This window comes from Apus apus, chromosome 11 (genome assembly GCF_020740795.1).
Source record: "Apus apus isolate bApuApu2 chromosome 11, bApuApu2.pri.cur, whole genome shotgun sequence".
NCBI classification, from domain to species: Eukaryota; Metazoa; Chordata; class Aves; order Apodiformes; family Apodidae; genus Apus; species Apus apus.
The window spans coordinates 18,643,521-18,658,298 of record NC_067292.1 but is presented as its reverse complement, the minus strand read 5'-3'; the positions used below and the strand labels follow the sequence as shown (position 1 = coordinate 18,658,298).

Below are 14,778 nucleotides of genomic sequence, written 5' to 3'. Positions count from 1 at the left end.
CAGGTGCCACAGGAATCACAGAATCCTTCTGGTTGGAAAAGACCCTGAAGATTGAGTCCAACCATAACCCAACTCTACCAAACATTAACTCAGCTCTACCAAGCCCAGTGCTAACCCATGTCCCTCAGCACCACATCTACATGGCTTTTAAACACCACCAGGGATGGGGATTCCACCACCTCCCTGGGCAGCCTGGGCCACTGTTTAATGACCCTTTCAGGGAAGAAGTGAACAGGACCCTTCCCTGGAGGTGGGCTCTCCCAGTGCAGCCTGCAGCCCCTGACGGGGCTTCATGGGAGAAGCCTGCCCTCCTCCTGCATGGTACATGGCCTGGCTCCAGACTCTTGGCACGTGTGCTCTGCCACACCTGCACGTGAGGCACCTCACTCCCCTCCTTGGATTCCAGGTATCCCAGAGGAACACCTGCCCTGCTCCAGCACTCCTATGGAATTGCTCTCCTTGGCCAAGGGCAACACCAGGGCAGAGCTGAGGGAGCAGGGGTGTTGTGGAGAAGGGTGCAAGGCCAAACTGGAAAAACCCCAGCTGTTACAAAACACCTATTGGAAACATAAAATCCAATCTGGTGGAATGCAGAAGCTCTGAGTTATTCCTGCAGAGCAGAAGAACAGCTTACAATAAAAACACATTTTATGAGCTGTCCACTAAGCCGGGTACGTTTTCCTAGAGCTCAGCAAAGCACTTGTGGTGGAAACTCTGCTTCTGATCTTATTATCCTTCCCTGCAGTGCATGTTATTAACTTTCTGCTTTATTTACAGCATTGCCATTTCCTTTTACGACCCTCCCATTAACTTCATTGGAGTGAACATTGCTTGATGAGCACCATCAACACCCAGTGCTGCCATCATCTGTAACACAGCACCTTGTCAGCTGCTGGGGGCTTCCTCACATCCTGACAGGGGAGGAGTGATGCAGCTGGAACGTGTCACTTGGAGACCAGAACCAAAACCATACCTCCCAATTGAAAAGCCAAACACCAGAGGAGCAGGGCAATGGTGTTTCCTCAAGGGAGAGCTGCACCAGGCTGGTTCAGGCTGCATCTGTGCCTCTAGCAGGGGAGAAGATAAAGCAGAGCCAGACTGGACTTGAAGAACCCCCAAGGTCATCAGGTGCTTGCAGACTTACCTGTCTCCCTGGGATACCTGGAGCAGTTCTGGCCCTATATATCCCTAAGGGAAACCCTTAAGAAATCCCATAGGTTTGCTGAACTCTCCTTGTAGCAAGTGAAGGGGTTCCTACACATACAGAAAGTGGTGGGAAAGGCTGGATTACTACTAGGAAAAGTCCCTCTTACCCATCTTTCCCTCGGTTGTGGATCGCCAGCTCCTCTACAATCCCCTCCTCCTCCTTGAAGCTCTCCCAGTCCAGTTTGGATTTCTCCAGTGTGCTCATCTTCTGCTTTTTGGAGCTAATCTTCCCCAGGAGGCTGCTCATGCCACTTGGCCTCTTCACCCTGACAGAAGTAAGAGAGAAAACGTGACTGAAATGCAGGGAGGCAGCATCAGTTGGCACTTCAAACGAGCTGAGACATGTCACACTTGAGAGTGGTGGCCTTGGTGGTGAGTCACCTCCACTAAACAGATGGCCATCAACTTCAGGCAGCCTGAAGGTGGCAAGGTCAGGCTTCCCAAGATCCTGCTTCCCAAGATCCTGCCCTGCCTGGAAGCAGTGGAGTTCATTACAAGCATATCTCAAGGGCTTGTTTTTCTTTTTTATTGGTGAAAGGGCTTTTTCATTTATCTTCCAAAGAGAACAGAAAGCTGTCAGGCCAAAAGAGATCATTAAATCATCTCGTTTGACCCTTTGTATATACCAGGCCAAGCCATTCCACTGATCACCTCTGTGCTAAGCCCAGTTCTTTGTCTTCAGTTTAAAGTGTTGTTTTCTGGAAGGGATCCAGCCTCAGTGCGTCACCAGCACTGACAACACATCTAGGAATTAACCATTTCCTTGGTATCAAGATGCCTGTTTTCAACTTGATTTTGTCCAGCTTTAGGTTCTGCTTGCTTGGTGTATGTTGGCACCCAGGTTGGTCTCATTAGTAATGAGTACACCTTAATGAACTTCCACCTGAATTACCTGTTTTGACAAAGAGCTGGAGCTCTTTATGCCTCTGACTGAAATGCATTTCATCCCAGTCCCTACATAATTTCTAAAGTTTTTGTCCCCCTGCTCATGTTTCAACCCTCTTTGTAGATGGGGGCACCAGAACCACGTGTAACCTCCACCCTTCTCCCAGTCACAGATCTATTTCTGCCCAGGATTGCCTAAATCCCATTACTGCCACCATCACGGGGCACGTGGAGTCCCAGTGCATGTGCACTGCGATCCTACACCAGCTCCAGGTCCCTGTTCACAGCAGGAAAACCACCTTGGTCTTTCATCTCCTTGTTCTTAGAGGACCCAAAAAAATCCCACTCCCGTGGTGGGGCCCCCCAGTCTCCCCTTTAGGCTGGGAAATGCACACAGAGGGACTCGGGTCAGCCAGGTCACCCTCTGAGGAAGACAATTCTCAGGGCTAGGAACCCATAAAACAAACTCCTATTAACCCCTTCTTAAACCCCCCAGGATGGGGTGGGGGACACACACAAACAGCATCTCATTGAACTCGGGTGTTTACACACATTCCAGAGATAACTTCAGGTCTGCAGGGCCTTTGCCTCTGCAAGAAGCAGGGAGAGGAAATGATTCTCGTTCCTGAGAGATGGAGGAATTTGGGGGGGGGGGGGGAGGGAAGACCCAGATTCTCTTTCCTGAGAGACAGAGGAATTTGGGGAAGGGTGGGGGGGTGGTCACAGAAGGCAGCCAGGTGAGCACCACCAGCCTGCTCTCCATCAGTTCTCTCCAAGCAGAGCCTGCCCAGGGGTAGCTGTTCTTGGGAACACATCCAAAGCTGGCCTTCCCAGGTCATTAGTGTGGTTTATGCTTCCATAATTTGCAAGCCTCTAAAGGGGAATAATTCTGCAGCTTATGTGGAATTAAATCAAAGAAAATCACATCTTTGGAAGCCTCAGCCAGAAGATTCTCAAGGCAAGAATGGTGGCCATGACCACCTGGGCTTGCAGCTTCCTGAGGTAGCTAGATTTGGGCTACAAACCCTGAATTAAAGGCATCCTGGCAGGCTCCATAGCCACTGGGCAAAGCTGCTGACCCTTCCTCATACTGCTCAACCAGAGGAGCAGAAGTGTCCCAGGACCTGGCCTTCTTGTTTCTTTCAGTCCTTGCCCACTGCTGGAGAACTTGCCAGCAGCCAGCACTTCTCACTCTGTGGGGACACAGAAGCTGGATGCTCTTTTGGTTCACCTTCATCCCTGAACATCTCATCAGGATGGCTCCAACCCTTCACATCATGATCAAACCCTGATCCTCACTCAGCCTCTGACTCTCCCTTATTTTTCAAGGCATGATGGCTCCAGGTACCCTCACCTGCAGGTAGCAGGGAAGTGGGGTGAGGGGGCAAAACATGCCGAGATAAAATTGGAGAGATGAGATTCCCACATCTGGCTACCCAGGACTGCACGTCAGCTTTGCACAACCCCCAAACCCAGCATCAGGTGCGTGTTCAGGTCATGAGGGAGTGGGAGGAGAGGAGATAAAGCTAAGAGGGCAAAACTGAACAAAATATTGGGCAAGCAGCCCCCGTGACAGTCCACAGCTGCCTGGAAGGCAGAGGCTGGTGCTTGTGCAAGGCTGTTCCTTACACTGTGCTGGGAGGCCTTGGGTTTAGGACAGGACTTAAAGATGCTCTGAGGCAGATCTAGAGAAGTGCAGTGGCTGATCCAGCTGGCAACACTCCTCTCCCCCCAGCCTGGCAGGCAGAAGGTGTTTAAATTAACACAAGGTATTCAATAACATTTCTCTGAGTACACTTAACTTCCCAGACACACTCGTGCTTCCAATTCTGCCTACCTTTGAAGTGGGAGAAGCAGGGATGCAGCAACTGAGGCTGTTGTCCCGTGTCCCTACATGTCTCCCAAATGTTTTTATTGGGGCAAAGAGCCCTGATGGTGTAAGAGCCACCTCGCCCATCCAGGGGCACTCACACCTCACCTGCATCTGCCAGCTCTTCTGTGGGTGGGAGAAGATAGAGCATACACCTGGGAAGCCCATGTCAGGATCTCTCCTGGGTGTCAGGGTGACAGGCAGGCTCTGAGGCAAGTCTGCACGTGCCAGGACTGATGTGTTTTTGGCTGAACCTCAGGCTGCTGGTGGAGAAGAGCTGAGCTGGGACTGGGGCCCACCATCCAGGCTGGGCTGAGTGGAACACAGGCTGGGACATGCTGCCAGGCAACTGCCCTCCCCAAACCACCCTGGAGGGTATCCAGAGGAAAAGGGAACCAAGGGCAAGATGGGTCATGGGGAGAGGTGGTGCTGGTGTCCCAGCAGGGAGCAGGGGCTGCAGGCTAGAGGAAGGTTGCTCGTCACACATCTTTTCTCCCATGGTATAAATTAGACACACATCCATCTGTAACAGTGCTCCTGTATCTCCTCTTGGCCATGGACCCCGGGACTATCCCTTCAAAGACAACTCACTCAATGGTTGAAGCTACAAAGTCTAGGTTATGAAGATGCACCTCCACCAAGGGCTTCCAGACTTGCACGTCAATGGTCCCTTCAAGGCAAGGGAAGCTCAGAGCAGGTTATGCTGCACTCTTGTGTGGATGACTGCTCCAAAAACACTGCCAACACCTTCAGATAGGCCCTGGGCTTGACAGCCTGGCTCTGCTCCTGCCCAGATGGACAACACTGTGCTGTCTGCAGCAGGACCAAGCCTGGGCCAGGTAACAAGACAGGACCAGGCATGGGCTGAAGGACATGTTGGAGTCTGCTGCTGAGTCTTCACCCTGTTCTGAGCCTTTCATCACCCTGAATAAATCCAACAGCAAACCTGGGGGTGGGAATTCCTAGGCTTGTGCCAAAATGCAGTAAATGAGAGACATTAAAGTCCAATTAAAAACTTGCTTGGCCTTAAATGCCTCATCTGTTTAAAAAGCAAGTAGAGGGGCCTGATTAATTGCATTCAGTGCCAACAAGAGGAATTATTACCCTTTTTGTACTCATTAAGGGTATCTGCAGTGGCATCTTTAATCACCAAGGCATTTAAAAGAGAGAAAGTAATTTGCTAAGACATAAAGGATCCTGGGGATGAGAATCAGGACAATTGCCTATTTAGGACACAAAGACAAGCTCTTAATTTCCACAATTAAAAAGCACAGCCCAAATCAGCCCCTGAACCAGCAAAGAAGTGTGCTGGCAAGCTCTTTGTTGGCAGGGGGGCTCCCCTGCACCCCTCTAATGTCTTCAGGACAAGGAGCATGCCTGTGCATCACCTGGCGTGGTGGCACACAGGGACAAACTGTGAACCAAGGGCTTCCTTGCTGTCCCACCACGTTGGACACGCTGTGAATTCCTGTCCTCAACCACGAGGCTTCCTCCCATCTCAGCATTACCCTGCAGCCCCACCAGGAGCTTGGAGAATTGCTGCTATACCAGTGATAAAGTGTCACTGTCACATGTAATCCCTGCTGTCTTGTACCAGGAAGGTCACCAGCATCCAGGAGACGTGTGCCTGCCTGCAAAGGGACAGACTCCATCCCAAGCTCTGTAACACCATCTTCCAGCAACAGGAAAACAGGGCTGCAAAAGGCCTTGTAGTGCATCCTGCCAGCCAAAGCAAGATGAGCTCCTCTCCCCCCACCCAGACATGGGTGCTCTGAAGTCACCCTGACACCAACCCCACACACACCAGAGGTTTCAGTACTTCATCAGCCTTTCACTTCTGGAAGTTTTCCCCAATGACTAAATTTCCCTGTTCAGCCTATGACTTGTTATCTTCTTCCTAAGTAGCAACTCAGAACAGATCATCCCCTCACTTTTCTCAGCAGCCTTTTATGTCTTTGAAAGCTTTTCATATCTCCCCCCTGCTCAGCCTGCTCTTTCCTAGACTAAACAATCCCAGGTCCTTTCAAGCTTTGCTCATTCCTCACGGTTTCCAGCTCTCTGGTCACTCTTGCTGCTCTCCCTGGACTCTCTGCTCTTGGCCCACATCTTCCTCAAAAAGCAGCATCCAAAATGGGAAAGAGAGGGCTCCAGCCACAGCTTTCCCAGCACCGGGAGCAGGAGGAATTCTTCAGATGCCTTGTGAAGCATGCAGGTCCTTACACAGCCTCCTCTGACGTGGTGCCTTCTTCACAGCCCTGTGACACCATTGACTCATGAGCCTGTGATTCACTGAGATTTTTGTCTGCTCTGCTGCTGCCAAGCCACTCATTTCCTTCCTTGGACCCTGCAGATGAGTACTGCTACCTCAAGGCCAAGCTTCACACTGCTCCTGTGCTCTTCCTCAGGCAGAAAGACCCACCTCAAACATCAGCTGTAACACAAACCACTTCCCTGACGCCTCCCTGAAGTGCAGAGCAGCACCTCAAATCCCATCACCAGAACACGAGGCTGACAAGGAAATGTCACCCAGGGCAGAAAGGTGGCACCTGGGGCCACGCAGCCTTGAAAGCACCGTGTTGCTCCTCATCAAGCCCTGGCTTTCCTGCAGCCCCTCTCCTGCCCAGCTCTCTTCCCCACTGGAACCTGCAATATTTACTTGCAGGGCAGTGAGGCCAGCTCTGCTCCTGTCACCCCGAGTTTGATGGCAGGGATGCAGGTGAGATGCTACTGCTCAGCAAAGAGAAGTTTCACAAACAGCAGTATCTAGTCCTGCCATGAACTGCTGTGAAGCTGAACAGTTTCCTCCATGGCAGGAAATGGTTCCCATACAAACGAACCACAGTTGGGCAACTCATGCAGCCAGTAAATACTTTCATTTAAATAATGTGAAAGGTTCCTGCCCAACACACCATGGATGGCTGTCCAACCTTCAAACAAAGTGGTTTGGTGTGTGACAGATCTTGCATGAGGAGAATATGTGCAGAGACCTGGCTGGTAGCCCCTGTGCCAGCTCTGCTGCTCACTCCCAGCCTCTACAGACCATCTTCCTCAACAGAGGAGTGAAATGGCTGGTGGGGAGGAAGAGGGGCCCATAGCTAGAAGGAAAACACGGTGCCACCTGCTCCTCCAGGTCAGGGTGGTCTGGCTGGATGGAGCAGGCAGCAACACGACAGTGCTTGGTATTGCCAGCTTGCAGGAACCTTCCCTAGAATGATAAAACAGGTCTTCTCCCTTCAGACCCTAGAACTGACCAGGTCTACCCATCCCTCACCCTTTGTAACCAGATGAAGACAGAAAAATCTCCCAGGCCAAACCCAACTGCTTTTGTTTCCACCCCCCCCCGCCCCAACAAAGCACTGTTTCTGGGCACTTGGATGCAGAGAGCAGCCCAAGCTCATTCTCAGCCCTGCCTGTCACAACAGGTATTTAAAAAACAAACAAGAAGGCCTTCCTGATGCCAAACAAACGTACATTTCATTCCCCAGGTGGAAAAAAACAAACAACAAACAAGCGAGGAGGAAATGAAGATAAAAGGCAGGGTGGATGCTGCTGGAGGGCTGGCAGGGTGGTGATGATCCTGTGTGGATGGCACTGTGCAGGGCTGGGCAAATGCAGGGCAGGATGGCAAGGAGAGAGCTGCCTGATTCCCACTGCCTGATTCCCATTGCTTGATTCCCACTGCCTGATTCCCATTGCTTGATTCCCACTGCCTGATTCCCACTGCCTGATTCCCATTGCTTGATTCCCACTGCCTGATTCCCACTGCCTGATTCCCACTGCTTGATTCCCACTGCCTGATTCCCACTGCCTGATCCCCACTGCCTTATTCCCATTGCCTGATTCCTATTGACTGATTCCCACTGCCTGATTCCCATTGCTTGATTCCCACTGCCTGATTCCCATTGCCTTATTCCCACTGCCCGATTCCCACTGCTTGATTCCTATTGACTGATTCCCACTGCCTGATTCCCATTGCCTGATTCCCACTGCCTGATTCCCATTGCTTGATTCCCACTGCCTGATTCCCACTGCCTGATTTCCACTGCCTGATTCCCATTGCTTGATTCCCACTGCCTGATTCCCACTGCCTGATTTCCACTGCCTGATTCCCACTGCTTGATTCCAACTGCCTGATTCCCACTGCCTGATTCCCACTGCTTGATTCCAACTGCCTGATTCCCACTGCCTGATTCCCACTGCTTGATTCCAACTGCCTGATCCCCATTGCCTCATTCCCACTGCCCAGCTGGGGCAACACAGGCTGGGGAACTCGCCACCAGCTCCAACAGAGGTGCCTGCCCAGATGCTCCCCTTGCTGAGCTGGGAGCAGATCCTCAGCATGGACACCCTAAAGCACCACAGACTGAGCCAAGGAACCTTGGAATGGCTCTAGGAGCAGCAGAGCTCTTTGAGGCAGGTTATAAACCCGTGTCTTTGGAGTGAGGATCATAAAGCTCCTTGCACTCTGAAGAGCAACATGCACCAAACCGCTGCAGAAAAGCTGCCAGGACTGGGGCAAAACCCAGTTGGTGGAGTTATGGGGCACAACAGGGCAGGCTGCTACATGCAAAGGCAGCAAGGGACACAAGGACAGTGGGGAAATGCACGAACCTGCCTGTGATCCTGCCAAAGCACTGGGGCAAAGCTGGACCTACTGCACGGAGAGCTTCACTGGTAGGAGCACTTGGCAGCTTCTGGTGAAAATGTTCTGGGGACAAATGCCCCTGGAGAGGGTGGTGGGTCTGACTGCAGCAGGGCCAGCCTGGAGTACTTCCAACCAACCAGGAAATGCAGGTTTTGACTCCAGCTGACAGCATGAGTTAACTCCTCTTGGGCTTTTGTTCAGGCTTGCCAACCCGAGCTAACCCCAGGTTGCTTTGTCATGGCTGCTGTTGCAATGCAAGTAAGCAAACTCTGAAGAGCTAAGCCAAGACCCAGGTCCCTCCGGGTTTCTGATGTCACCCCATACCCCCCTGAGACCTCAGGACAGCCCCACGGTGAAGAAACCCTACATGAACACTGATGTTCACAGCTTCTTGCCACATAGGAAGTCTTTGACACTGACTCTGCTGAGCTGAGGCACTCCAGGCTCACAGCGTAAAGCAGAACGATTGTTAAAGTAAGCAACAAGTCAGACACACAGGGAAGAGGTGTGACCTCCCAAGAAGTGAGAGTGATAGCTCTCCTTCCTGTAGCTGGGGTTTGAGAGTTTCAGATGGAGATAAAAGGTGCTGCTAGGTGAGGACAGGTGGATTGCTGCACCCCAGGGGCTCAGCAAACAAAGCGTGGCCGAGATGACGCCGTTTCCATCAGTGTGGAGAGGGGAGGGATGATGCTGCAGACCCTGGCAGTGTTGAAGGGCAGGCTGGATGGAGCTTGGAGCCACCTGATCTAGTGGCAGGTGTCCTTGCCCACGGGCTAGTTGAAACTAGATGATCTTTGAGCTCCCTTCCAACCCAAACCAGTCTGTGATTCTACACGATGCTGCCTTGGTGAGGACTGCTGCAGGCAGTGGCAGAGCTGGCCGTGGGCACAGTTGCTGCTGGATGTATTTAGATCTAAATATAGTCAGTGGGGAACAGAGGTTGGTCACAGGGGAAAAAATACCATGTCACTCCCACCTCCCAGCAGCAGTGAGGAACAGCCTGCTGAAGGGCACCGCTCTGGCATGCCAGCTACTGGTTTTATTGCTGGATTTGTTATGAATGCAGCACAGTGAGTTTCCGTGGGGTTTTACAGGTTGTGCAATGCTGCTTTGCTCTGGCAGAGTGCACCTCACCTTCAGGAGGGAAAAATCAATGTCATGGCACCAGTTTGCCACCCCTGAAACCAACGGGGGGAGTGAAGGGGCTTGCAGAGCTTCATGCCACGGGCTGCCAGCTTAATTTCTGGTGCACTCTCTTGAGAGAGACAAATATTTTGTGCTCATCTCCACATCATGAATAGTTCTGGATGGGCCTTTCCAAAGCACAGGGCTGGAAAAACAGATCTAAGGGCTGCCTTGCTCCAAAAGAGGACACCACACATGTTCTCCAGTCTGCTCCCCAAACTGGGGAGCAACCCAGGGGTAAATACACAGTGATACTGCACACACACAGTTATTCCAGGAATAAAACCACAGCTGGGTCTCAGTGTACAGCAAGGGGCACATCTTCTGAGCAGGGGAGAGCTGGGATGCTTTGGCTCAGGAATAGCCAAGAGCAGCAGCAGTAACACAGGTGCATGGCTCTGCCAGAGCTGGTCTTTCCTCCAGCAGGTCCCATTCCCTAGCATCTAGGTCTACAACTACCTCTTTGGAGGACCTGGTTGAGAAACACGGCCTGGAGTCTCATTTTACAGGCTTTGGAGGACATTAAGAAGCTCTTGAGGAGCAGGCTGGCTCAGGCAGAGCCCCTGACCTGCAGGTCCCCTTATCAGCAGGAAGGGCTCATTAGGGAAGGGACCAGGGCTTCCTGCACAGGACCGAACCCTTTGTGAAGGGACTGCTGCCATGGAGAACCTGCTTCCTAACAGCCAGAGGAAGCAAAATATTTTCCTTGGGCCTCTGAGACAGAGTTGCTATGGGGTGGTTGTCAACAAAATAAGGTTGTGCTTGTGGGGAAGGGCAGAGCACACCATGCACAGGCTGTTACTGCAGGATAAAGGTGCTCCCAGCAGCATCGCTGGATGATTCCCAGTGGCATAAGGCCCCTCTGTAGCAGTATAATTGCAGCTGCCCTCCAGGCTGTACTGGCAGAGCTGTTTGAGTAAAAAATCAAATCTTGCACCCTCCTAATCAGTGTGACATTGTGTGGAGCCCAGGGCTGGCTCTGGCTCCTCTCCAGCCTGGAGCACAGGCAGGGGCTGTTTGGGCAGCAGACTCTCCTCATGCGCTTGCAGCAGAGCAGCCAATTCCCTCACAATAGCTGCGTATGGAGCTCAACAGGAGCTTAATTGAAAGAGCTGTAGCATTCAAATGACTTTTGATACTATGAAGACGTTAACAATTCCGACCCAGTGCTAACCAGCCTTGTCTGATGCTCAGCTGATGGGTAAGGACCTGTAACTCAGGGCTTGGGCTGCAGCCAAAGCTACGCCCCGGCTAACTCGGCACCGTGGCCAAGTGCTGACTGAGTTGTCCCTTCCAGCAACTCCTTGTGTTGGACTCAATGATCCTAAAGGTCTTTTTCCAACCAGAAGCATTCTGTGTGAGCTCTCCTCCACCCAGGGCTCCCTTGCAATACAAACCAGACCTGCTCCTGCCACTGAAGGACCAGGCACATGCAGCAGAACTCTCAAAGCTGCTCCCACACAAACTAATTTGAACCTGCTCAGCACTGCTTGCAGTTAATTTTTTGAATGAAAAATATGATGCATGCTCTTGGTATATATTTTATGTGGCTCCTAAGTTCTGTAAGCGTTTTGGAGTCATAATTGTGCCAGTTTCAGGTGGATTTTGCTACACCAGCACAGAACCAGCACACCCACCCCACCATAAGGTGGCTGGATAACATTTAGTGTGGTATCTTGGTGCTGCCACTGAGAAGTGTCAAGAAATGCTTTTTTAAAAAGCTGGGGGGGTGTGGGGGGGGAAGGTGCCCTGCTTCTACTATTCTCATTCCTGACCCAATGCACAGAAATCAGCAAAAAGGCACACACACACACAAGATGCCAGCCTACATGGCTGTGAAGCATCCCACGCCCCAACACAGCAGCTGAGAGTGAAAAATAAAAGCAAGGAGGCACGATTTTTTGGTACCTATGTCTAAGAGGCTGATGACCTGAAAGCTGCCAGCAGCTACTGCAAGTTTGTAGGATGCTGGTGGGGCTACAGCTTGGGTCACACACAGTATTTTTTGGAGTAACACCCTTTGCTACGCCCATATTTAGCCATGGAAACAAGTGTGACTTTCAAACCCTTGCAGCTCTCCCTGACTTCACTGGGTTCAGTTGAGATGTTTCAAACAAAACAGTAACGACCACAGCTCTGGGCTGGGACCAAACACAGGCCATTTTTATCTTAAAAGGCATTTGTTTGAGAACTTGCAGAGCTGCTTGAACCCACAGCACTAAAGGTCTTTCACCGTGGAACCTTAAAAACCTTGACAGCTTTGTCTGTGAAACGACACGGATTAATTGGTGACCAATCCTTAAAAAAAGACTAGTTAGAAAAAAAAAACTGCTGGCAAACAGAGGAGAAATTCTGCCTCTCTTCAGAGCCTCACTCCTTCCTCCTTTGTCTAACAGCGGATCTTTTGTTCAGGATTTCAGTTGCAGAGCAGCCCCGAGGTATGTGGGGAATGTCTTGGTGGTGACAGCCCTCCAGACTGGTGCACGGACCCGGTTTTAATGGGCAGAGAAACTGCTCCAAACCCTGCCTCAGAAGTCGGGCTAATGGAATTGTTCCAGCACTAAAGGGATTTCAAAGCGAAGGAAGAGCGGATGGCGGAGCAGCTGGTGCAACTCCCAGGTTGCTTCTTACAGCACGGTGTGTCACGCAAGGAGGATCTAACACCCCAACCACCCCAGCCTTGAGAAAACCACCCCCAGGCCCCCCGCCCTCCAAGCAAGGCAGAGGTCCTGGCTCTGGCCCTGTGATCCACAAACAGCTCCAGCCTCTGGTCCCAACTCACTTCCCACTGTATCAAACCAACGCCAGGCTCTGATCAAAGCGAGGTGGGAAAGCCAGGACAGCAGCAGGGACCCTCCCTCCTAGCAATTAATCCAACAGTTTTTAAGAGTTCTGCTGAGAACAAATACACCACCTTCCACTGGGAAATGTTTGCCAAGCTCAGCAGCCTAGGAGAGGGCAAGTTCCCAGGACATTAAGGCAGGGTGAACAAGCCTCAGGGCTCCCTAGCACAAACACATCAGGACAACAAGCAAGGCACTAGAGGCTGGTGAAGCAGTTGCTCTGCAGTGTCAGGCAAGTTAATAAATAGCATGAATATAATAGGCTACCTTCCAGGGGAAAGCCTGGCCTAGCAGCATGTGGGACTATGGGGGATAATAAACACTTGGGCAGTGCTACAAGTAACCATAAAATAAGAATGAGGGTTTGATCACATTTACTTGCTTTTGGGAAGGGTAACATCACCAGGGTATCCATCAAAATTACCTTCCCTTCCACAAAATGGTTGCATCACAGATGAAGAGCTGGTCAACCAGTCCAGATCAAAGAAGGTATTTCAGGGGGTAAGAAAAGGGGGGAAATATCCTAAAAGCTTTAAAGATGTTTGCCAGCTGAAGTGCAACCCAGGAGAAAGCAGGCAACACAAAGTTCATTGATGAAGGGACGTGCTTTTCTCCTCAACTACAACTTTCTGAGGCTGGTGGCTGCAGAAAAAGCTCAGAAACAAACCAGAGGACAGAGCAGAGAGCCCCAAATGCAGCTGAGAGGAGAAACTAAGATTATCCCCTGCTTTTATTCCAGGGTTTGACTGAAGTGTTTTGAATGCCTGAGGCTGGCAAGGCTACCCCTGAGAGCCTTCCAGCTTTGGCAGCAGCCACTTAAGATGAGCTGCCCTTCCTCTTCCCAGGGACCCACCTCCCTGGAAATAGATTTCAAATCCCCAGAGGAAGAACATGGAAACAGCTGACTTCTCCCAGCCACAAGCTCAGTTGTCACCTTCCAGCTGGAGGCAGGCAGAGGGGTAGGAACAAGGCTTCCCTTCCACCCACACAAAGCAGGAGGCTCCCAAACAGATTTTGCAGCTGAAGTCCACCTACCAAAAGCTGCTCAGAAGCCACAACCTTCACTGAACGTGGGGACTGCGACCCGGCTGGGCTCCCACCACCTCCAGCAGCCCCGTGCAGAGGTGGGTGGCAGGGCCAGGGTTTTCATGACACAGCATCTCTGGAATTTGCTGGTGAGAGTCCCACAGCCTCTGCTTGGTCGGGTGCCAGAGCTGTTCCTCAAATCCTGCTTGACCTACCAGCTGCTGAGGGCAAAACAGCAAGGCATCCATCATCCAGAGAGGAGACAAGATCAGCGAGCTGCTGCTGAAGGAACACACAAACGCCTCACAAACCTCACTCCTGCACTTGGAGGGAGCAGGTCCAGGTCCCCAGCTCTCCCAGCCAGCCTGTGTCACCCCAGGCAGGTCATTTAGTCCCTTTGTAGCAAGACTTCTGCTCTCGGGAGGCCGAGAACTGAGCACAGCAGGCAGGCTGCCAGCTGAGGAGTCCAAATCCTTCAGGGAACTGCAACAGTTCAGCAGTAAACGCATTAACCCTGGGAACAGCTTCCCAAAGGATGTGGTGGATCCCAAATTGTAAGTCTTTCCATTGCAAGTGGATGCCTCTTCCAAATATGCAGGCTGCAGCTCAACCACAAGCGCTCGCAGGGCAACACCACGACCCCAGCAAAGGCAGAGGCTGAGCCTGGGCACCCCAGCAGCTGCTGCTGACCTTCCAGCTACAATCCTATGAAATCCCTGCCCTCTGCACCTTGCTGTGGCTATATTCCTTTTTTCGTGCCTCTCTGCACAGCCAAATTTTCAGCCATTTCTGCCATCTGCTCCAGGCCAGCTAAAATCCCTTCAGCCCAACCTGCTGAGCAATCCTCCTAAAACCTTGTCACCCCTCTGGCTGGTTTTGTTTGCTTTCTGGATTTTAATTATATATCAGATCAGCTGGTGAAAGTTTCTCTGTGTCTTTGCTTCAGATTCTGTTCCCCCAGCACCAGTTTTGTGGTGAGACTCCCAAATGAGGACTTCTGAAAGCCTTCACAGCTTGCAGTACCCAACGACCCACACTACTGGAGTCAGGTCCTCCACCATCCTGTCTACTCCTGGTTCCTGGAGGGAATCTCCTCAGCAAGAGAGAGATGAGATCAA

General features: G+C 51.5%; 1 protein-coding gene across 1 annotated transcript in view; it reads right to left on the bottom strand.

Annotated features, from left to right (window-relative positions):
- Positions 1-14,778, bottom strand: part of CFDP1 (craniofacial development protein 1) — a 64,889-nt gene that overhangs the window by 5,050 nt on the left and 45,061 nt on the right. Inside the window, exon 6 of the mRNA XM_051629281.1 lies at positions 1,314-1,472. Within this exon, the coding sequence (XP_051485241.1) occupies positions 1,314-1,472 (159 nt within the window). The remainder of the gene's footprint in view (positions 1-1,313; positions 1,473-14,778) is intronic.